The sequence below is a fragment of the Aaosphaeria arxii genome (assembly GCF_010015735.1).
Source record: "Aaosphaeria arxii CBS 175.79 unplaced genomic scaffold BU24scaffold_5, whole genome shotgun sequence".
NCBI classification, from domain to species: Eukaryota; Fungi; Ascomycota; class Dothideomycetes; order Pleosporales; genus Aaosphaeria; species Aaosphaeria arxii.
The window spans coordinates 2,294,368-2,314,891 of record NW_022983478.1 but is presented as its reverse complement, the minus strand read 5'-3'; the positions used below and the strand labels follow the sequence as shown (position 1 = coordinate 2,314,891).

At 49.8% G+C, this 20,524-nt stretch overlaps 8 protein-coding genes and 1 non-coding gene across 9 annotated transcripts; 7 read left to right on the top strand and 2 right to left on the bottom strand.

Moving 5' to 3' along the window:
- Positions 1 to 277: 277 nt before the first annotated feature.
- BU24DRAFT_463698 (uncharacterized protein) lies at positions 278 to 1,699 on the top strand (the record flags this gene model as incomplete). Its single annotated transcript, XM_033532157.1, has 2 exons — positions 278 to 651; positions 712 to 1,699. The coding sequence occupies 2 exons, from the start codon at positions 278 to 280 to the stop codon at positions 1,697 to 1,699; spliced, it is 1,362 nt and encodes a 453-aa protein (XP_033383308.1).
- A 462-nt stretch (positions 1,700 to 2,161) lies between these two features.
- On the bottom strand, positions 2,162 to 2,248 carry BU24DRAFT_t51. Its single transcript has one exon. It is a non-coding gene; the product is annotated as a tRNA-Thr (tRNA).
- A 509-nt stretch (positions 2,249 to 2,757) lies between these two features.
- On the top strand, positions 2,758 to 3,183 carry BU24DRAFT_463697 (DUF1754-domain-containing protein; the record flags this gene model as incomplete). Its single annotated transcript, XM_033532156.1, has 1 exon — positions 2,758 to 3,183. One exon carries the CDS (start codon positions 2,758 to 2,760, stop codon positions 3,181 to 3,183), a length of 426 nt encoding a protein of 141 aa, XP_033383307.1.
- An 833-nt stretch (positions 3,184 to 4,016) lies between these two features.
- On the top strand, positions 4,017 to 6,754 carry BU24DRAFT_371826 (uncharacterized protein). The gene is made up of 3 exons (XM_033524482.1): positions 4,017 to 5,338; positions 5,387 to 5,664; positions 5,716 to 6,754. Exons 1-3 carry the CDS (start codon positions 4,341 to 4,343, stop codon positions 6,636 to 6,638), a joined length of 2,199 nt encoding a protein of 732 aa, XP_033383306.1. The 5' UTR covers positions 4,017 to 4,340; the 3' UTR covers positions 6,639 to 6,754.
- A 1,653-nt stretch (positions 6,755 to 8,407) lies between these two features.
- On the top strand, positions 8,408 to 8,994 carry BU24DRAFT_225849 (uncharacterized protein). Its single transcript, XM_033522107.1, has one exon. It carries the CDS (start codon positions 8,580 to 8,582, stop codon positions 8,883 to 8,885), a length of 306 nt encoding a protein of 101 aa, XP_033383305.1. The 5' UTR covers positions 8,408 to 8,579; the 3' UTR covers positions 8,886 to 8,994.
- Positions 8,995 to 9,103: 109 nt separating this feature from the next.
- On the top strand, positions 9,104 to 11,567 carry BU24DRAFT_410655 (uncharacterized protein; the record flags this gene model as incomplete). The annotated part of the gene is made up of 5 exons (XM_033526002.1): positions 9,104 to 9,656; positions 9,703 to 9,896; positions 9,944 to 10,034; positions 10,089 to 10,369; positions 10,422 to 11,567. 5 exons carry the CDS (start codon positions 9,104 to 9,106, stop codon positions 11,565 to 11,567), a joined length of 2,265 nt encoding a protein of 754 aa, XP_033383304.1.
- Positions 11,568 to 12,035: 468 nt separating this feature from the next.
- BU24DRAFT_451879 (uncharacterized protein) lies at positions 12,036 to 14,134 on the top strand. The gene is made up of 2 exons (XM_033531150.1): positions 12,036 to 12,481; positions 12,552 to 14,134. The coding sequence occupies exons 1-2, from the start codon at positions 12,422 to 12,424 to the stop codon at positions 13,944 to 13,946; spliced, it is 1,455 nt and encodes a 484-aa protein (XP_033383303.1). The 5' UTR covers positions 12,036 to 12,421; the 3' UTR covers positions 13,947 to 14,134.
- Positions 14,129 to 16,377, bottom strand: BU24DRAFT_225833 (zf-DHHC-domain-containing protein). Its single transcript, XM_033522106.1, has 2 exons — positions 15,978 to 16,377; positions 14,129 to 15,921 (listed from the first exon to the last, which is right to left on the bottom strand). Exons 1-2 carry the CDS (start codon positions 16,177 to 16,179, stop codon positions 14,312 to 14,314), a joined length of 1,812 nt encoding a protein of 603 aa, XP_033383302.1. The 5' UTR covers positions 16,180 to 16,377; the 3' UTR covers positions 14,129 to 14,311.
- A 2,210-nt stretch (positions 16,378 to 18,587) lies between these two features.
- Positions 18,588 to 19,972, top strand: BU24DRAFT_410652 (glycosyltransferase family 25 protein; the record flags this gene model as incomplete). The annotated part of the gene is made up of 2 exons (XM_033526001.1): positions 18,588 to 18,955; positions 19,054 to 19,972. 2 exons carry the CDS (start codon positions 18,588 to 18,590, stop codon positions 19,970 to 19,972), a joined length of 1,287 nt encoding a protein of 428 aa, XP_033383301.1.
- Between the last annotated feature and the right edge of the window lie 552 nt (positions 19,973 to 20,524).

The following is a 20,524-nucleotide window of genomic DNA, read 5'->3' as shown; positions in this document are numbered from 1 at the left end:
ACAGAGAAGGAAAATTCAATGTTTACACAAACCCCACATGACCACTTGATTTGGACAGCAACCGCGCATCTGCAGTGCAAACGTCTGTGCTTAATAGTTTGACTATTTTGATGTTTGCTTGGGTAGTTTAAGAAGTAATCCCAATCACTTCGACCAGCCGACCGATCAAAGTCTATCGGCATCGTTATATTCGCCATAATACACTTGACGTGGATTCATAATTATGGATCTGAAACGGGCCTTCTGTCATGTGAATGACAACAACGGTGAGCCGGCCATGGAAGACGACGAGCAGCAGAGCAAGCGCACGAAGAATACCAACAGCCCTGACCATGGATTACAAAATGAAAGGCCCTCGGAGAACCCTGAACCAAGCAAAACTCTCGATACAGTTTCCGAACTCCTGGATTTCCATGACAGCCCCCCACATACGATGTATACTGAGGATGGACATCCGTCAGCAATTCTTAACTACATTCATGATCGCTTGCAGAAGCAGTTAGAGCATAATGGAATTGGAGAAAGGACATCGGGCAAGTACAGGAAATTGCTATTCTCGAAGCGTTCAGACATCAGTCAAAACATGCACAAAGCTTTGAGACCAGAGGTGATGGACCTGTTTGAAGCCAAGGAGCTCTACGATATCTCCAGGTATGCTTGATGCACTAGTCACAAAGACGAATTTCTTCGTGCTCTAACACCAATAAACAGGCTTTACCCGCTGCGCATATGTGAAGAAGCTTCTGCTCCTTCGCGTGCAGGTATATACCTACATGCGATAGTGTCACCGACTGAAGTCCGTTTCTACATTGGGCAGACATCGTCGCTGAGCAACAGAATTAAGAACCACAATACCCCGAGCAGATGGAACAGTGAAACACTGCACTACCAAGTCCTTCAAGATGCCCGAGACAACAACTGGTTAGACTTTTTCGTTGTCCTGGCCGACTTCGATATGCCTAACGACCAGTCTTCAAATGAGGATAGGCTTACGATCAATATGTTAGAAATGTGGATGAGCACGGTCTTTCAGTCTCTTCCACCTAAACTGTTGGACGACTGGCTACCGAAGACTGTGGCCAGACGATCATGCCTAGGTCTCAATCTTTCACTTCCGCTCTCGCAGGGTCATATAGATGCTGCGAAGGAGTGGATCCATTTCAAAGACTCCAAGGATCCCATGCTCCAAGAGTATTACACATGGAGGGTGTCACAAGCACTACGAAACTTGGAAGCTGTTCGGTTCTGGCGAGGCAATCTTGCGAGGCAGAGAGCCTTGCATGGCGAACCTGCAATTGTCACTACCTACAAAAATACGAACAACAAGGGGTCAAAGTTTGTTCGAAAGGTCATCAAACTGCGCGATATTCACCTCACCATCCCCCCAACCCTAGATGTGGATCCCTCCACAGCCAAAGTCCTATATGACCTTAGGACTGATGCACATCCACAGCGAGCGGCGAAACGAAGCCTGCCAACAGATCCTGCTATGTGTTTGGGCATCAAACTGACAGCAAAAACATCACACGGTACCGTGATCACGCACTGGCTACGGGCTGACGGCGACAAGAATGTTCTACGGATGAACAGCCTTTGTGACTGGCTTATGGGGATTCCAAAGGCAACAACAGAGGTCACCCCACGTCGCTTCTACATCAAGAAGCCTGCGAAAGGGCGCGCAGAACAATTTTACACCTAATTTGATGTTAGTCGATACGAGAGAGAACGAATCTTCTCGTCGATATGCTGGGTTGCGGTGGAGGAAGATGTCGGATGCTGGCTTCCTTCCTTAGAGAGTCTATAGCAAGATATCACGGAGAATTGTACCTACTATGAGGCTTGTCATTATGCATTGAAGTGATATCTTTTGGCGTTCCATTGTATTAGACAATATGTCTCTGTCCCCGTCTATGTTGGTTGTGATGACAAGCACGAAGTTCACTAATTGTGAAATAATCTACTTTTAAGCCAACGCAGTAGCTCTGTAAATATTGAATCGGTAGTTGATACATTCATACTCTGCTATAAATTCTAAAAGAATGTAAGCTTAATAATACTTGATATTTTGACTCTAACTTATAGAGCCTGTCTGTATGTATGTCGCTATGTATGTACCGGGGGCGAGAAAAAAAAGAAGGAACATTAGCAAAAAAAAGAAATTTGCCGGCAACAGGAATTGAACCTGTGATCTTCGCATTTAACTTCTTTGAGTACAAGTGCGACGCGTTAGCCACTGCGCCATGCCGGCTTCTGATAGATGACGTTTTTCAAAATTAGTGAATGTAAATACCTAAAACAATGATGATGATGGGCTCACATGCATGGTGTATGATCAAAGAGTTCGAGTTTTCGCCTCTTGGCCCGAAGTAACGATCGATGGCGTAGTGGAGTCGCTACCAACGTTGACAAGGATCATCGTCCTGGTTTGTGGAACATACGGAGAACCTAAAGAATACTCACGCCATGATGCCACTATTCGTCTGCTTGCGCGATGATGAGAAACACATTTTAAAGGGATTCTACGGTCAAGCGAATCATGAAGTTAAAAGGCACAGTTTTGTAGGAAGTTGTGAAAAATATACGCAGTATATTTTCATTTCTCTACACAGTAATGACAGAGGAATGGTGACCGTGTTAAGCCTAGTGCCACTTTCCCAATCGGCATTAGTACAAGACAGTGTAGTTGCTTTGATCATTTACAACCATGCTACCTCCAGACACCACTTGTCCAACATTGCGCTCGAGCGCGTTGTGAAGATGCCACCCTCCGACTACACATCAGCAGGAGGCGGACTGAAGCTGAAAGGCGGCGCTGGCATCGACAAGAAAAAGAAGAAAAAGAAGCCAAAGCCGACAGAGGGTTCTACCTCCCAGAACCTTACAACCACTGCGGAAACGACGAAATCGTCGTCCGGAGAAGCTTCCAAAGATGCGCCCACTGAATCCAGACGAACGCAGTCACGATCCATTACACCAGAACGAGCTGAGAAGGAAATTCGCGGTACTGGCGGGAGACGGAAGACCGAAGCCGAGAAACGTTATGACGAGATGCGACGGAAGAGACTTGACGAGAGGTTGAAGCGAGAAGGAGTCAAAACACACAAAGAAAGGGTCGAGGAGCTGAACAAATACCTCAGCGGTCTGAGTGAGCACCACGACATGCCCAAGATTGGACCCGGCTAAGACACGACCTTGTGGGACTGCTGGAGTGCTGCCGTCGCATCATTCTGGGTATATTGGAGTGTCATAATGGACTTTGTTACGAGAATATACCCCTTTGTCCGCCGTTCATACACTCTTATTTGCATAATTTGAGGACCGACTTTCAATCTTAAGTCTCTTTCCGGTTGATGTGGGCTTGCGTGTATGCTGAGGACCACGAGAAGCATCCCTCCAAAACATCATATGCAAAGCCAATTTCGCGTTTCTAAAGCTTGATAGCCCCCGATTTAGGGGTCTGATGGCTTTGTTTGAGGCTGCCAACATCTCTAGCATACGCCAGCGACCATGGCTCCTGATATCTCTTTTCTTTGTCGCAGCAGTGCTAGACCTAGACACAGTATCACAGGGAAAGACTTGGATTGAAAGATTGCAATGACAGCTAAACTAGAGATTAGCAGACAAGAAACTGTACAATAAATCAAAGATATAAAGCTTTGGCAACCATATTTCATTTCACAGTTCACTCGAATCCTCTGGATAGAGGTTTCGGGTTGTCAAATGTAGTACACACTCTATTCATCATAAAGTTTGACTAATGCAATGTAACAGTATACTTAGCCTGTTTTATGTGCTCTGTATGGTACCATGCGACCACCCAAATTCAGACTTCATACGGTCAATTGATAACTATATGTCTCTTTTCAAATTATAGTCTAGAATTACATCATTAGGACAGAGCCACAGAAGCAGAGGCTGACATGAATGACGCTAAACTCAATCGTTGTGACTAATTCAGTCTAGCGTACTACTGCACCTCGGATGGCTTTGAAACCAACGAGACCAGGCTCCTTTCACGATACTCTTACCAACACAATCTATCATTGAAATCTTATTGAGCTTGAAGTTTCTTGTACACTACGAGCATACCGCGTCGCGATTCCTAAATCCTTCAGTTTAGAGGTTCTCCAGAGCTGCCAAGAGCTTATATGGCTTGTCGGCTACAGGTCGCTAGGATACCGTAACACCAGTTAATGACCGTTTCCGTACCATAACTTGGCATTCCGTTTCACTACGAATGTGGCACGGTCATTTGAGACTGTCTCTTTGATGCAGGGCAACTAAATCGCACTGTAGAAGAATAGTCTGTCGCGAATGCTTAGCTACCTATATGACACACAATGACGCCTGACTCAGAGGGCTCTCATGATCAAGCTGCGCGAAAACCTCCAGAACAGCAGCTAAATCGAGCATGTGAAGCCTGTAGATTGTCTAAAGTCCGCTGTCTCCCAAATCGAGTCCCAGGAAACCAAACCTGCCAAAGATGCGCCAAAGCCGGGAAAACATGTATTTTTGCTCCTCCAGTCAAGAGGCGGCAACGAAAGCGAACCGACGTGAGAGTTGCAGAGCTTGAAAGAGAAATCAAAGCAATGCGCTCATTGCTCAAACCAAATCAAACTTCCCCTGCCGAAGCTTCTGAACCGGAATCCATGGACGAAGATCAGGATGAGCCAGAGCAACCCCCACCAAATTATGATTCTCTTGGCCTTGCTAAGAAAACCGAAGCACCGCCAGAGCATTCATCTCGCAGTCGTGCATATGACTGGCCTCCCGATCGCTCACGAGAGGAATATGGCCCGGTGGACCCTCTCGGGCCAGCGGACGACATTATTGATCGTGGTATCATATCCCAGGCATTGGCTGATGAGCTCTTGAACATCTATCGAAATGACTTGACCCAGCAGTGCCCGGGCGTACTGATATCTCGGGATTGGACCGCCCTCCAGCTCCGAGAGAAAAAACCAGCACTATTTCATGCGGTGATGGCAGCGGCATCACATTCCAAAGGGGCTGAACTTTCGAACAAACTACACGATGAAGTCATCCTCCTATTTGCTAGATCACTGTTCATCAGAGGTGAAAAGTCTGTGCAGCATATACAGGCTCTTCTAGTTACTGTGACATTCTTCACTCCTCCGAGCACGCCAGCCAAACTGCAGATCTATCAGTACAGCAGCATGGCTGCTTGTATGGCTTTGGAGCTAGGGCTGGCATCCAAGCCCCGAACTCACGAACAACTACCTAAGCGAGCAATCAAGGCCTTACAAAGGATATCATCGGCAGAAGAGCTTCTAGAAAATTGCAGAACCATATTGTTTCTTTACGTTATGACAGCTGGGTGGGTACATACTAAGGTCTACTGTAGCATCACTACTAACACCAATAGATTCGCTATGCGCCTACGAAGACCGAATACTCTACTATTTAACAGCTGGATGGAGGAATGCTTGGGCTTATTACAAAAGTCCACACTCCTTGAGGATAAACGCGTCGTCGCCTGGTTAAAGCTGCAGAGGATTGCAGATGAGGCCTACACCGCTTTTGGCTTCGATGATGCGAGCACGAGCTTTAGCCTTTCAGAGCTTCGACTACAGGTAATATTACGAATATTCGAGAGGCGCATGCAAGAGTGGAAGAAGTCGATACCGCCAGAAGTTATGACCTGTAAGTGTTACACCAGTTATGCGAGTTCTACTCATCTAACATATATCGCAGTATCATTAATGATTGAGCATTATGGGAACATGATCTCAATGTACGAATTCGCCATGGATGGAGGGCAATACGACGCTCCTGACTTCCGGAATCGACACTTGACTTTGCCAGCTCTCGATGACGATTGCGTACAGCCGGAAACATTACTCTCGCGGTCCGCTCTCCAAGTAAATGCCACCGTTAAATGCATCAGTGTTGCACACTCACTTCTGGATTGTTTCGCTGAGTATTCATTGGAGAGAATGCGTAAGTCGCCAAACGTTCTGTTCGTACGAGCAATATACGCACTGTTGGCTCTCTTGAAAGCCGACTACGCTGTCACCACTGATGCGGATGGTATGGGAGAAGTACTTGATAGCGAAAGCCTTAAGGTTGATTTCTACATGTCCATGGTCCTCCAACGGACAGCCGATGCGATAGGTCCACAGAGATGCCGTGTGCCATCACATTGGCTGTTTATCTTAAACCACAAGCTTGTCACGTGGTACGAAGAGTATCAGCAATGGCGAAAAGACGGCAAGCATTTGAAACGGAATTCCGACAAGGGTCAAAAAGACGAAATCGCCCAGAGAGAGCCAGTACTCCACCCGACTTCTACCACATACTCGGTGCCTGCACAGCCATCATCAACAGAGCCCTCTACATCATCCACTCAAACGCCCAGTTCGCTCCCAAATTTCAGCATGACGGACTCATATGCATCCTGGCCAACTCCAGCAATGGATCTGCCTGAGGCGGACGCTGTCTCGGGCATACCTGGACAACCCTCATTTGCCACGGATATAGGGGATTTTACTTCTGCCTTCCAGAATGGGGATCTTTATCTCTGGAACGACGTCAATGAAACGTTTGGAGGATGGATACCCCAAGCGAATGAAAATTACAGCATGCAGTTCGGTGCTATGGGCGGGCAAGGATTCTAATTATCTCTGTGTATATAATATTATATTGTTCATAATCCCAGATCTCCACCATGTTTTAACGTATTTTTGTAGACCAAACTATTAAAATGTGAGCCCGCTGGCCATGAGAAGCAGTCCTGTGCATTTGCAGCCTGTCACGGCTCTCTCGCGCGAATTAGCAGTTATATTTACATTCATCATCGATAAAACGTTTGTTCATTTTTGCATGTTTCAATTATATTTCTTTCCGGATTAACCCGTACAGGGCCTATATCAACTACTCATATGGTTATTTCCATCATCGTACTAGATTTGAACGCCTATACACCTTTAATGTGTGTGCTATCGCTCATATTCTTGTTTCCCATTTGATGGGGCCTCATCCATAGTCCCTCCAGTGACAACATGTAGAGATTAGGATATACTGAGAAGGGGTCCAAACATGGTTTGTCGAGAATTGTCGAGTAAGCCCAGCCCTTTCAGGATTCGCTCATGGAAATCCAGCTGCACGCTGTTCACAAGGTTTAGTCGCCCGGTTCGCTGGCAGTGCACGCAATGCAGAGGTCGCAATGCAGGTGTTCGTTCTTCGTGAGCCCATTGGCAGCTCTATACTATCCGTCCCGAGTTCTTGGTTAGACGGCCAGGGCGATGTGTCTTCGAAAGTGGCGGAGGCTGTGTCCTAACTTACCAAACTTCCAGTTCCAAAGGACAATGAACTAGGTCTGCTAAGCGGTCCTGGCACTAGGATGTCTCTGTTCGGACGCTGGTGGTTCTCAGCCTATCATTCCTCTCCTGAGATGGAGATTCGGATGCACGGGAGATTGATGGTTGCCGTGTCCGAGAAACTCGAGCTTCAACCCTATCATTTCGTCATGCGTGAGAGGTCTGGTACGCGGAAACGCCAGGATTAGATAGGACAACTCAGTGTGCATTGTGCACTATACGTTTGCTGGATCCTATCCAGTCATATATAGAACTACTTGTATTCGTTCACATTGCCCTGTTGATCCAGCATGATGTGGTTACTTGTTTAATTCGATGACCCAGCCGAAGGAAGAGCACACTTTTCCTTTGTAGTGCCTGCGGCCGTATCTAAGAGATATTCGTATGTGGAATCTCTGCATTACGAATGTCACCAGCTAACAGGATTAGGATGAAGAACCTATGTCGAGGTATATACCTGCGCACAACCAGCGCTGTCTTTATTTTCTCAGATAATAGGAGGATTTCACAAGACATGCCAATGGTATTGGCGTATTCAGGAAGTTCGATCAGTCCGCAGTTGTTAAATTTAACTCAACGTGCATCCCCGCAGGTCAAATTCTCGTCATACAAACAATTATCTGCATATAAGATTATTCGGTTTCGATAAGATGCAAGTCTTATCTAAGAAGTAGCATCCCTCAGTCTGTTAGCCTGATTGTGTAGACATTTGCTATCAGGCTAGAGTTACGTATTAGCAAGGTCTGCCTAAATCTTAATGAAAGTCTAGCCTGGATCTCGATGAATCCTTCGAAGGAGCCAGCATTTGCATCAACATTAATTCGCCTAAAGAGGAAACATGTCCAAATCGGGCAGCTCTGATTCCTTTTGTCGGCACAACCGTGATCTCCAGTAGAATTTTGGGTGAAGGGATGCGGGTTAAATTACGTGGCACAGTGGATGCATGAACAGCAGCATCCCCATCCTTCTCGCGCATCTTTGCCGACTATTCCAGTACCAAGACAGTTTGGGATGCTTTCACGTGCTCCAGGGGTGATGTTTGTGACGTGATAGAGTTCGTGGAGAAACGGCTGAAACATTCTTGGAAACAACTGTACTCCTCGACGCTCGGATCACACATCAACCGCAAGCACAAAAGAAAAGTGAACTTTGTACAATCGTCACATTTATTATATTCTTCAACGAAAATTTAAGATAAATCGCGATAATGACGAGAAGGATGCCTTACGATCCTGCTTAATGCGTCGGCGCTGGGCGAAATCCCGACCCGAGCCCCCCTTTTCATTTAGAAGCCAGTGGATAGCGGGTGTAAGGCCTCACACTTCGCCTTGTGCTCAGCCTCGTACTTGTTCTAGGGATTGGTCTTGTTTCACAATACGGCTTCTTTGGGAAATGCTACGAGGATGGCGATTAGCGCCGTCTCGCGCGATGCTTGTTCTGGCATTTACGAATGGTAGCGGTGCATCGCTAGAAACTACACCTCCTAGTCACGAAATCGCGTGCCAGAACTCTTTCAGATCCTTCGTCCCAAGGGCTAATAATTAGGATGGTACCCCCGCAGGCTGTGTGTCCAGTAATGGAAGTCCTCGTGCGCTCGAGATCGGGATGAAGGGACGTGAGCAGGTCGCCTTCCTTCTGCTTTGAAAACTGGAGAGACATTCACTCATCTCACGCGAGCTGGAGGCTGCGCCCAGGATTGCATATCCGATCCCACACTGGGACTTACTTGACTTAATAATATCGACCGTTCCTGCAGGCATGGAATGATTGAAGAAACTCCACAACCATCTTTGAACCGTCCCTTGGACTCTGGTCCCAGTGCCATGGAGTTCGGGGCGGCTTATCTCAGGGCTGGAAGGAATTCAGACGATGATAGAATCTCAATGTTATCGGCACATAGAGAATCACAATACCAAGCATATCGGCCGGAAGAGCCACCAGTTCCATCTTCTTCCCCTCCTCGACGGTCATGGGTGGTATCTCCAGTTGCTCTCCAACAGTCCTTACCACCTGAGCCGCAACCGGGACAGAATTCTAGCGAGACGACATCTACTTTGTTCGGCTCAAGGGCTGTCGTGGACTTCAACTATCAGGAACCTGTAGCTTGGGCGAACTCGACTCAATTCGGGCCTACGAGACCAGAAAGCCCCAAGCCAGAGCCTCAGACAACTACGATGCCCGTACCCGATGCAGAGCAAGCTCGTATCAGTCGGCGATATTTTCGTCACCCACGGCATATACCAGAACCTTGGAAAGCCGGGTCGTGGGATAGGTTCCCATGGTGTGGATTCTTTGCATTGCTTCTGGTGATTGCATGTACGTCTAGGAAATACATCTCCCGAATGCTGCTGACCAGATATAGTGACAGGTGCTTCCGCTGGTCTCCTCCTAGCCAGTGATGGAAGCTCCCCTGATAGCTGGAAAGTAGGAAACGACAATGCTCAGCCGCAGGTATACATATCGGTATTCGAAATGTCAATGAACATCTTGATACTGTTCGCTTTGTGGAACGGCATGGTGGTCAGATTCTGGCGCGAGATGCTACATGGCACTACAGTACGTCTTTCATACCGCTATAGCTAACCCATACTGAACATCTCAAGTTGTCCGCAATGCACGATATCTACGAATCAGCTTCTCTTTGGCCAGCCACCAAGAGAATTGTTCGACTACAATTCAACCTTGTGGCTGTTGGTGAGCTATTTCGTGAACCCTATGACCGAGAGCATTTCCTAACTATTTAACTAGCATGTCTCTTAGCATTTGCCTCTACCCTAAGAGGTCCATTATTCCAACGATCCCTCACCCTTTTGGAAGGTCAAAATTCCAACGTAACCGACTCAATTGATATCAAAATCGCCCTCTTTCCCATACCGGAGTACTTCCAGAGCCTGCAGCGCTCCAGTTCTCCGATGCACACAGACATCACGCCGGCATTTTCACAGATGCTCCAAAGCGTGAACTCTGGGGATCCAATCCCATTCGTCCACCCTCCAGCGTGTGGAGAGCGGTGCAATGGTACGGTCAAGGTAAGATAAGATGGAATAGAGTAGGTGAAATCAATGACTGACCCCATGATAGGGCTTCACCTTCGCCGCATCCTGTACCTCCACATCACGGCCACTTGATTTGAGCGCCGTTCCCACAGAGTGCAAAACATGTTCGACAGAGCAATGTTTCGTGAATTGTGCTGTACTTCGACGCACGGAACTGAACCATCCGGTGTTCTCAATCAGCCACAAGACAAACATTACCGGAGCAAGCACAGAAGAACAATCTCTTGAGATAACGAGCCTATACAAACAGGAGGGTACATGCTCAGGGGAAGTCCAGATACAAACATGCTCCCTCACGCAAGTGACCGGCGAATACCGAGTTATCATCGCGAACGGCAGCATTTCCCACTCTGATCCGTCTTCATTTACGTCCAGTCCCGAGATGAGACTCAATAGAACACTGATGGTCACCTTCTGGCCACTGGCATTCGAGTCGCTATTCCCCTCGATCGCCGTGAATGTAACACCAACAGAAGATTTCTCCAGACTCCAATACCAAAAATGTGCCACGAGCACGCAACTCGATGGCAGCTCTTCCGTCCGCTTCTGCACCAACGGCACCGAGCCCCAGCAATCCCTCTCCCTCAACGACCCAACGGTTCTCTTCTCCACTCCACCCCAGGACGACACCTTAACACAATCAGACCCTCTCTGCAGCCTCTCCTGGCGCGACCCCATGCCCTCTATGCTCTCAAAGATGCGCTCCCTCGCATTTCGCATAACACTCGACATGGCGGCCTCCGACGGCGCCGTCTTCGCACCCACATACACATCCGCCGACCTCGACCTCCTCCGCAAAGACTGGAACCAAACCGTCGCAGTGACATCGTCCCGCACGCAAGCAGTCTACAAGACGTCCCCCGCGCTCGTGGTCCTGGGAATCGTGCTCTCGTTCCTCGGCGTCGCGGCCGTCATGCCGCTGTACTACGGCTTCTGGGAGCTCGGAAGGCAGGTCAGCTTGAATCCGCTGGAGATTGCGAGGGCGTTTGGCGCGCCGTTGATGGATGGGTTGGATGGGAATGTCACGGCTGGGATGATCACCGTCCAGAGGGGTGGGATGGCGGTGAGGTATGGGGTGTTGGAGAGGTTTCAGGAGGCGAAGAAGTTGAGGATTGAGGAGACGGCGAGGGCGAATGTAAGGACTCCGTGGCAGGGGGAGGTGTTTGGTTGAGGTTTAGGTAGATTTCGGATATCAAGATCTCCAAGTATTGGAGATAGACATGTCAATGTTCACGCATTTCTCAATCACCATTTTAATTGTAACCGCTCACCTCAAATCAAACCTCTTAATGACGCATTATACACACTGACATGTCGAACAACCACATCATCCAATCGACACACCCATACCTCACGATACCAACCATGCAAAATTTACGCCCCATGCACCCGTCCATCCTCCTTCATCTCCCCCTTCACATCCCCACCGCACACCATACCAATCCCTCCCCAACAATATTGCATAATAGCATTCAACCCACATCCTCTCTCAGGTACCCAATCCAGCCAACTAATATTCCCATTTCCCGTTACGAACGTTAAGTGGATCCACCACTCCAGGCATCAATACGATCAATGTGGCTATAATTAGCCAGGCGTTCGGTTAGCGGGTTTCCACCCCCATGCTATATACATCTCAACGTACGTCCATACTCCATGATTTAACATTCATGATTTAGCTACCTACAGAGTACAGATCGATTAGCACATACATCTACAATACCTTTTCGTGTATTTTGCATTCGGTGTTCGTTTGAACTATTTCTTACCCGTGTTTGTTCGCAACGACGGCAACGATTGCTCAACACCGCATAGCTGCTGTACAGGAAGACAGAACTTGAAGCACAGGCTGGGAAATCGTGTGAGAAAGAGATATTGTATTTGGCATCTATCCTACGTACACGCAAACGCTGCACGTGCATCTTACATCTCCTTTGTGGGAGAGAAAAGTAACGATTGACCAATTCGAACACACATTGGATATCGCAAAGGAACCCCAAGAAGCAAAATAGAAGAACAACAAACATGAAGACAGAAACAAGCCTATCTCCCTTCGAGTCTCTTCCCCCAGAGCTCCACGACGAAGTAACCTTCCCTTCCCATCCCTCCCCATTACCACCATCCCATCACCCCATAACTAACCAACCCCCTCAAGATTCTCTCCCACCTCGCCACCCCCCTCCAGACACCAAAGCAAATCTCCACCGACCACCGTTGGAACGACTCCCGCGCCGACACCTACGCCCTAGTCCGACGCATGACAGCCAACGAATCCCATGGCTACGAGTCGACACTGTACGCCATGCGCCTCGTCTGCCGCACATTGCTACGCGCCGCCACGCGCGCCCTGTGCCGCCGCTTCGCTATCGTGCTGCCTATCTTCGAAGACGGCGTCGTCGACTTCATATCCTCCCTATCGTCCCCCTCCCCTTCCTCCTCGTACTTCGTGGACGCGGTGAGGGGCGTATGCATCCCGCTCTCCTCGCGGGAGATGTACTTTCCTCGACGGACGCTGTCGACGGAGGGTGACGCGAACGGCGGGTTAGACAGGATTCGGGACTTCATGGTTGCGTTTCAGGGGTTGCTGGCGCGGAAAGGCGTGGGGGAGCGGGTGGAGTGTTTGAATGTGACGCTGCCGTATGTGTGGGAGAGTGATTCCTCGGGCGGGGGGCACGATGGGTACGATAAGGTGCCCGTGTTCGATGTGAACATGTTGGATGGGTTGAGGGTTTATTTTGCGGATTTGTTGGGGATGCCTGGCGGGGTGTGGGCGAATTTGACGGATTTGAGGTTGGCGATGCCGGCGGCGGTGGATTGTAGTGTGTTGGGGGTTGTGTTGGGGGATGAGATGTTGGGGAGGTTGAGGCATTTGTATTTGAGGTATATGGATGCGACGGGGCCCGGGGGGAGTAAGGCGTATTTGTCTTGTTTTGACGAGAATACGGATGGGGATGAGAGGGTCGGGATGTCGAATTTGCAGAAGGAGTATCCGAATAGGACGTACGGGCCTGATCTTTGTAAGATTGTCAATAGGTGTCCGAATTTGGAGTCGTTGGGGTTGGCAGGGACGCAGCATATTGATTGTACGTTGCTTGACTTCAAGCCGAGGAGGGGTGGAGGGCTAAGGATGTTGTATCTGGATCGGGTGAAGATAACGTTTGAGAAGTTGATCGAGCTTTTCTCGACGGACGAGGGCGGAGTGGCCAGCGAGCTCAGGTCGCTGTGGATGCATGACGTCGAGTTGCAGACTGGCACTTGGGGGGATGTTTTCCAGCATCTGATCAAGAACTGTCCGGAGCTTTCGTACTTCTGCCCGGATTCTCTCGTGTATGATCGAAATGGCGAGTCGAGCGATCTGAAGGAGTACCATTATCGTGCTTGGGAGGATATACAGCCAGTGTTCACGGCGGATTATAGGGACGTCGAGCTTGTACAAGAGCTGATCAACAAGGTGGTCAAGCAGGCCGGGGGTTTGGATAATTATCCAGACGACCACCTTGAGAGTATGTGGGCAGATGATATCGACCTGAACGATGACGAAGAAGAATAGCTTGCGTCTATGAGCGACGTTACGGGCTCCAATATCACATCTTGAGAAATGTCTCACAAACCTTGTACCAAGAGAGAGTGTGCATGAAAAGGGGTAGAATCGATGTATTTGGACAGTTCCGATTTCTGTCCTACAGCAGTTATATGCTTGCTCTAAAGAAACTCCTCGCTGGAGCGTTACGCTGCCAGAATTACGCCAATTACGTCTCTCTTTTATCCAAACTCGTGTCAATGGACGCATAACGCCGTCATATGCCTTTTTGTCTGTCATGCAAAAGAAAATAAAGTAACCAAAATTCAGTTCACGCCATGCTCTTTACATCAAAACATTGAGATTGAGGTCCACAACCAAGGGTAGCAGCTCGACTAGCTGTCTTTGTCCCAATCATCCCATTCCTGGGCTCGTTTCTGCTTTCTTTCCTGGCTGCTTTCGCCTCTTTCCTTCGGCTTGCCTTTCGGCGGCGGCTTTAAGAAATCGTCCGGGATGTCGTTCCAATCCTTGGTCGTCACTTTTGGAGGTGCAGGCTTCGAAACTTGTGCTTTCCGCAGTTCGGCCTGTTCCTCATCGGAGGAAACTTCGTAGTCATCATCGTCGTCTTCGGAAACGTAGTTGTACTGGTCGAACCTATGCCGATCCATAGGCTGGAGTTGCAAATCGCCATCCGCATACATTCCCTGCTCGCGGCCCAGGATTTGGTCTGCCTTGCTTGGACTCCGGCGGCCTTCCAATGGCGCATGGATTACTCCGCTCGAGGTTGTCAGATAGCGGGCCCCTTCGCCATTTCGTCGAGTCGTCTTCCAATGAGGCTGGCGCGCATATCGATTCACCTGCCATCCAACGGGCGAACGTCCAGATCGCCTGAATTCAGCCTCTGTGGGCGAATCAACACCCCAACCTGCAGCACGCTCCCGCTGTTTCTGGATCCTGTCTTCGGCTTCTCTTTCTTTCTTTATGCGATCACGTGCATTCGACCACTTCGTGCTAGCCTCCCAAGACCAACCGTCGCCTGTAGTGGTTACTACCGGTACAAACCAGAGTAAAGGATTCGGGCCAAAAACATGCCCAAAATTGCGTTTCCAGCCAAGATCAAAAGCATTCGGAAGCAGTTCATTGTCTCTTTCTTCCAGGTAGGATTCGTAGCGATCGACGTTTTGCTGACGTTCTCGTTGCTCGTATGAGTTGTATGCTGGGTGTGAGTAGCCGTTGCTCGTGGAGCCGTCGCGTGCGGCAGGCGAGCGGGAATTCGATCGGGACGGAGATTCGCCTTCCTCAGGCCTGGTGACTCCGGGGAGCGCGTTCGCATGGATCTCGCGCAACTGATCACCAATGCTGAGTCGCCCATTCGCCGATGCTTCAACGTAGTCGCGATCGTTCAGATGGTTGCGCATGGAATTACGGATCGGGGAAAGGTATCGGGTCTTCTCAAGACTTTCAATCGTAGTCTGGCCTCGGTAGGTGAGCCAAAGATGCCAGCCGGTGAAGCCGGTGATGACAATCCCAATGATTCCTGAGAGCACTGCCAGCAGAACATAGTTTACGGGCATGAAGGACTCGGTATACTGGCCCTCGCTGATAACTTCCATGTAGACCCAAGAGGCCGAAGTGGCGAAGCATACCCAACAAAACAGTGTCAAGTATCCGAGAAAGAGTATAAATGCTTTGTAGTTGCGAAGCCCGACGCAGGTAGCAAGCCATGGGCAGTGGTGGTCCATCTTGAGTACGCATCGTTTGCAGGTCGAGCAATGATGGGCCCTATCGGGTTTCTTGGTCTGACATTTCTTGCAGAACCGGAGGTCGCCAGTCGAAGCCTTGACTGTGAATGATGTATATGACAAGCCTCCACCTTCCTGGGAAGGAAGATGGCTGTATCCGTCCTTGACACTTAAAGGGGAACCCGGGTCGGTAAAAACGGCGGTCGTGTAGCTCCAGTTGAGCATGATGAACAGGAAAGCACCGAGCGCTGACGAGAAGGGACCTATATTGGCATTAGATCGGCTTGATGCTGCGTTATATGCCCTATGTTGTGCCTACCTGTCCATACTTCGGTCTTAGTGGGCGTAAAGCCGATGCCTGTCTCTACCCATGCCGCCCATGATGTCAAGCCGTAGACGAATAGCAATGGAAAATAGGTTATGGTCTGGCAGCAGCAGCGCTCGATCTTTCGGGCCCAACTTCTTCGGCGCATTGTTCTCGATGGTGATGAGGGTGGGGACGGGGAGCCGAGGGTGGCCATTATAAGCGGTTCGCGTGGGTAATGTACATGTGGTGAAGCGAGCGATAGTGGATGTTGTTATTGTACAAAGTATTGGGTTGGAGGAGTAATTCGATGATCAAGCGCGGTGCAGATCCATCAGTGCAACGGGACGAGTGGTAGTAGTTTTGATGGTCAGCAGTATGTAGTGGTGGTGAAGATGTTCGAGGATTCGAGTTACGAGTATGGAGGCGCAGGAGGTTCGTTTCAGGGTTTAGACTATTGCCGCGCGCCGCGCACGGAGATGCCTGGCCCCGACGAGCACAACGACGACGAAGATGAAGACAGGGAAACCCGAGGCAGTGGTTAGTGGTAAAAGTGAAAAGGTAAATTAATTATTGTAGTCGGAGAGACTTGGAGTCTTGGAAGGGGGAGGAGATCAAATCATGCCAAAAAGAGAGATCACCTGGAAAGGAAACCAATTGGGGAAAATGTATGAACTAGACTGTAAGAAGCCTACAAGATGGAAAAAGGAGACGGACGAAGAACAAGACAAGGCCGAATTCTGGATGAAGTCCGATTGAGGCGCAATCTCCCAAGACTTTTGGTGAGATGAGAGAGACCGAGAGAGTGAGCGAGGCGTGTTTGATATGGGGCTAGATCGAATGCGGTTACTGGTCATGTGCATGTTCACGTGATGAGTTTCCACCAATGAATGGTGCATGTCGAGTAAAATAATAAACATCACGAACAAGTGGTGGGACTCGATCATCTCATTGCTGATTATTCATTCTTATTATCATCCTCCCTCTCGTTATCATCATTAAATGTAATTATTGAATCACGAGCGAGAAGGATTCTGTTCACTTGATCTTCCTGTTGTTATTGTTATTATTTTTATCGTCCCCCATGGGTTCATGGTCTCTAACCGAGCGAGAGACAGTTCACGTTTCGATCCTGAAGTTCGTATTTGTATTATTGTTTTTTATCCTTCCATCTCTTCTTCTGTTATTAATCCTGGCCTATTGAACCATCCTTTTATTTTTGGACTCGTGCAGCATAACATGATTGTTTGCATGATCTGATTCTGTTGGGTGTTTCCCACCTCATTATACGACATTGCCAGTCAGTCAACAAGTCACAGTGGTATGTGGTATGTAGTTGCATTGTTGTAGTGCCACACTCACACCCGGGCACAGTTCGGAAGTTATCTCTGAGTTAGCGCATTCGTACAATTTCAACCTCCCGCCCGCATCCAATCAACCATGACATCCATTCATTGTCCATTCATCGCCCATTCATCATCGTCCACCCCAATCATCCCACGGTTCCCACCCACACTGGACTGGGCCACACACATCGGACATACCCTCCCCTCCCCTCACGGTTTGCAGCCCTACCTTAGACCTAGGTACTTAGGTACTTCGCAAAGGTACCCTATTCCTCTAGGTGCAGTACTACACAGTACAGTATCACCCTAATGTACTTTACCCATCTGTCAAATGCATGTGTATCCACTACCCTCTCCACTATCCATTCGGACTACTCGTATCCTCTGCACCTCACAATCAAACACACGGAACGCCGCGTCAACGGTCAACCTCCCAACTCCGTCCTACTCTCCAGCACGTCATTTCCAGTTGGGGGCAAACGAAGAGATTATCACTCTGGAGTCTGTCACTCCCCCCCTACGGCGTATCCAATAATCCGAGAGCAGCGCCAGGATCCCGCGTTGCCTCAGATTTCGGTAGGGAAATTTCCCAAGTCTCTTGGACGCAAACGGGCATGTCACCTCTCAGGCTCTCGTTAATCCTTTTTGATACGGCTTTATCCCTGTCCTGTGACCGCCGCTAACAGATCTCTGTAACCGCTGGTGGCTCGCTCCCTATGCTCCCCTACTCAAGATACGACATGTTAAGTTCCTTTAGAGTCTTAGCAGTTGGTTATAATTCCTAGTAGAGCGGCCCAGATCGACTCGTCACTCCACTAACCATTCCCTGCTTCCATCCAAAGCCTTAGCACCTAACCGTTGTAGGTCTAAGAGAGCGCAGAAGGCAGCTGGTCCTCTCTACACATTACATTACGCTTGTGCTTGGTCCCGCGTACCGTGCTTTGCCTCATCCACTATTGTGCTGCTATGCTATCTCTCATCTCCCCGCACAACGGTCCTGCGTTTATTAAATCCCTCCCATCGTCTCTCTGTTTTTCTCTCTCTCGCCGTATGCTATTGCTACTCGTACTTGTACCCTCTTTGTCCACTCTTCATCCTATCCCATCCCCTTCCGCTTCCACTTCCACATCCATAGCCTTCCGCTGCCTGCCAGGCCTACCTATTGGAAGCACATATATACATAGCATACTGTGAACAACAACGAACACAACAACCCCCTCCAGCAACGATCCTCGTGGTCATGACCTTCGAATAACACCATCCTGCTTCTCGTATAAACATGATCGCGCACCGGAAAAGAATACTGCCAGTGCTAGTCGCTTCAACCCTCCTCTTGCTCGCCTTCTTCTACCACAGCAACCCAGATGGTGCCTACGTGCAATGGGTGTCGTCGATCGAGAGGCTCCCGGTGAAATTGCCCGCGAATAGAACATTGGGTTTCGGTGCGGTGGTCGCGGTATCAAAAGAGGGTTCGAGTCGCCGCCATGCGCTCCTCCAGGCTGCAAACGTAACCGACATCGACATCACGATACCCGTACAGCCCCAGTGGACCGAAGGAGACGTCGAGACCTTCCGCAACGGCGAGACGGACGACGTCCAGCGAGGTTCGATACTCGCGTGGATGGGCCATCACAATGCGCTGCGATGGTACGTTATGTTCTACAATCCACCGCCAAGAGTCATCATGCATGACAAAGTACTTGTAATATCAGAGACACTCGGCTAACACAATCCTTATCCTCCAGGTTCCTCGATTCTGGTCTAGAGACCGCGCTTATTCTCGAAGACGATGTCGACTGGGACATCCGACTCCGCAGCGTTCAAGCCCCTCTGGCCGCCAGCGCCATGCGATCGCTACTCCCACCCGCTCGCCCATACTCACCATTCGCAAAAGTCGACGACCAAGACGCCCAGTACTGGGGCAACCATGCCGACTGGGATCTCCTCTACCTTGGACACTGCGGCGACTACTTCATCGGCGTGACGTACGAAGGCATCATCCCGACCGGGAAAGAATACACCAACCTCGACAACAACGGCCCTCACAAAATCTACCGCGACAACACCCTCCCCGCGAAATCCGACCTCCACCCCTTCACCCGCGAACTCTTCAACAAGCTCGGCCTCAGCGACCACCAGCGCGCGGTCCACCGCTCACGATGGCCCCTATGCTCCTTCGGCTACGCCGTGACACGCCCAGCAGCAGAGCGCCTCCTCACCGACCTCGCGCCGCCGAAACTCAAGCCAGGACGCCCGCGGGCCTTCGACGTAGCGCTCCTCCACGCCTGCTCTGAGGGCCGCAAGACCCCGTCGCCCACCGACCCCAACAACAACCCGCACCCGCACCCAAACCCCAAGCTACGAAACAAGTACGCGAGCGCTGGACTCCGCTGCTGGACCATCAACTCGGAGCTCTTCCACCACATGCCGGGCGAGAGCCAGATCGCGCAGGTCGACGAGTCGTTCGGCGAGGACCCGCCGGGCATGCCGCCCGTCGACTGGGCCGGCGTCCAGCAGGTGCTGTCCCGCAACGAGACCATCAACATCGACTGCGGGTTCTGGAACGGCGAGTTCGCGTTCGAGGACGGCGACTCGAAGACGCTGGAGACGCTGAGGGAGAACGTCGGAAGGCAGGGCAAGTGTCTGAAGCGCGGGAGACATTGATGATCCTTCCTCCCTTCCTTCCCTCTCCCTCTCTCTCTACCCCGGAGCGACGGCACAGCATTGCCGTTGATTCCGAATCCGACGGAACGCCGAAGCCTCGCAACCTCTAAATCGATTGTATATACGGACTTTTTTTTTCAGCATAGCGGTCGATCTTCTTCTCCACCATCTTCTATTTTTTTCCGGCCTTTCCGACCACACGGCGTTTTTCTGGGAAACCATGCTATCTCACTTTCTTCTCGGCACCGTATTCGATACCACCACCTTCAACCATCACGGGGGCATTTTAGGGGTTTTCCCACTTCTTCTTTCCCGGCGCAAGGAAGTTTCTGGGACTTGCGACTTTTTTCACTCTTCTTCTGGGGCTGCTTCTGCGGTTCTTTTTGCGATCGACAGCACCCCATTTTATTTACTTTTGACACCTTTTTCTTTGGGGAGTTATTATCTGTTTACCAAGGCATTCATTGATTGAGTTTTTATGCCGGGCCGACCCGCCTGAAACTGACGATGATGTAACGACGACGATCAAAACGAACGACTGACTTGACTCAC

What these genes read in the sequence shown, in the direction of transcription:
- BU24DRAFT_225849 (XM_033522107.1), top strand. Translation starts at nt 8,580, where the DNA reads ATGCGTCGGCGCTGGGCGAAATCCCGACCCGAGCCCCCCTTTTCATTT.
- BU24DRAFT_451879 (XM_033531150.1), top strand. Translation starts at nt 12,422, where the DNA reads ATGAAGACAGAAACAAGCCTATCTCCCTTCGAGTCTCTTCCCCCAGAG. An exon ending in CCCCAGAGCTCCACGACGAA is followed by an intron (nt 12,482 to 12,551) that starts GTAACCTTCCCT and finishes AACCCCCTCAAG; the next exon opens with ATTCTCTCCCACCTCGCCAC.
- BU24DRAFT_371826 (XM_033524482.1), top strand. Translation starts at nt 4,341, where the DNA reads ATGACGCCTGACTCAGAGGGCTCTCATGATCAAGCTGCGCGAAAACCT. An exon ending in CTTTACGTTATGACAGCTGG is followed by an intron (nt 5,339 to 5,386) that starts GTGGGTACATAC and finishes TAACACCAATAG; the next exon opens with ATTCGCTATGCGCCTACGAA. An exon ending in ACCGCCAGAAGTTATGACCT is followed by an intron (nt 5,665 to 5,715) that starts GTAAGTGTTACA and finishes CATATATCGCAG; the next exon opens with TATCATTAATGATTGAGCAT.
- BU24DRAFT_225833 (XM_033522106.1), bottom strand. Translation starts at nt 16,179, where the DNA reads ATGGCCACCCTCGGCTCCCCGTCCCCACCCTCATCACCATCGAGAACA. An exon ending in TAAGACCGAAGTATGGACAG is followed by an intron (nt 15,922 to 15,977) that starts GTAGGCACAACA and finishes ATGCCAATATAG; the next exon opens with GTCCCTTCTCGTCAGCGCTC.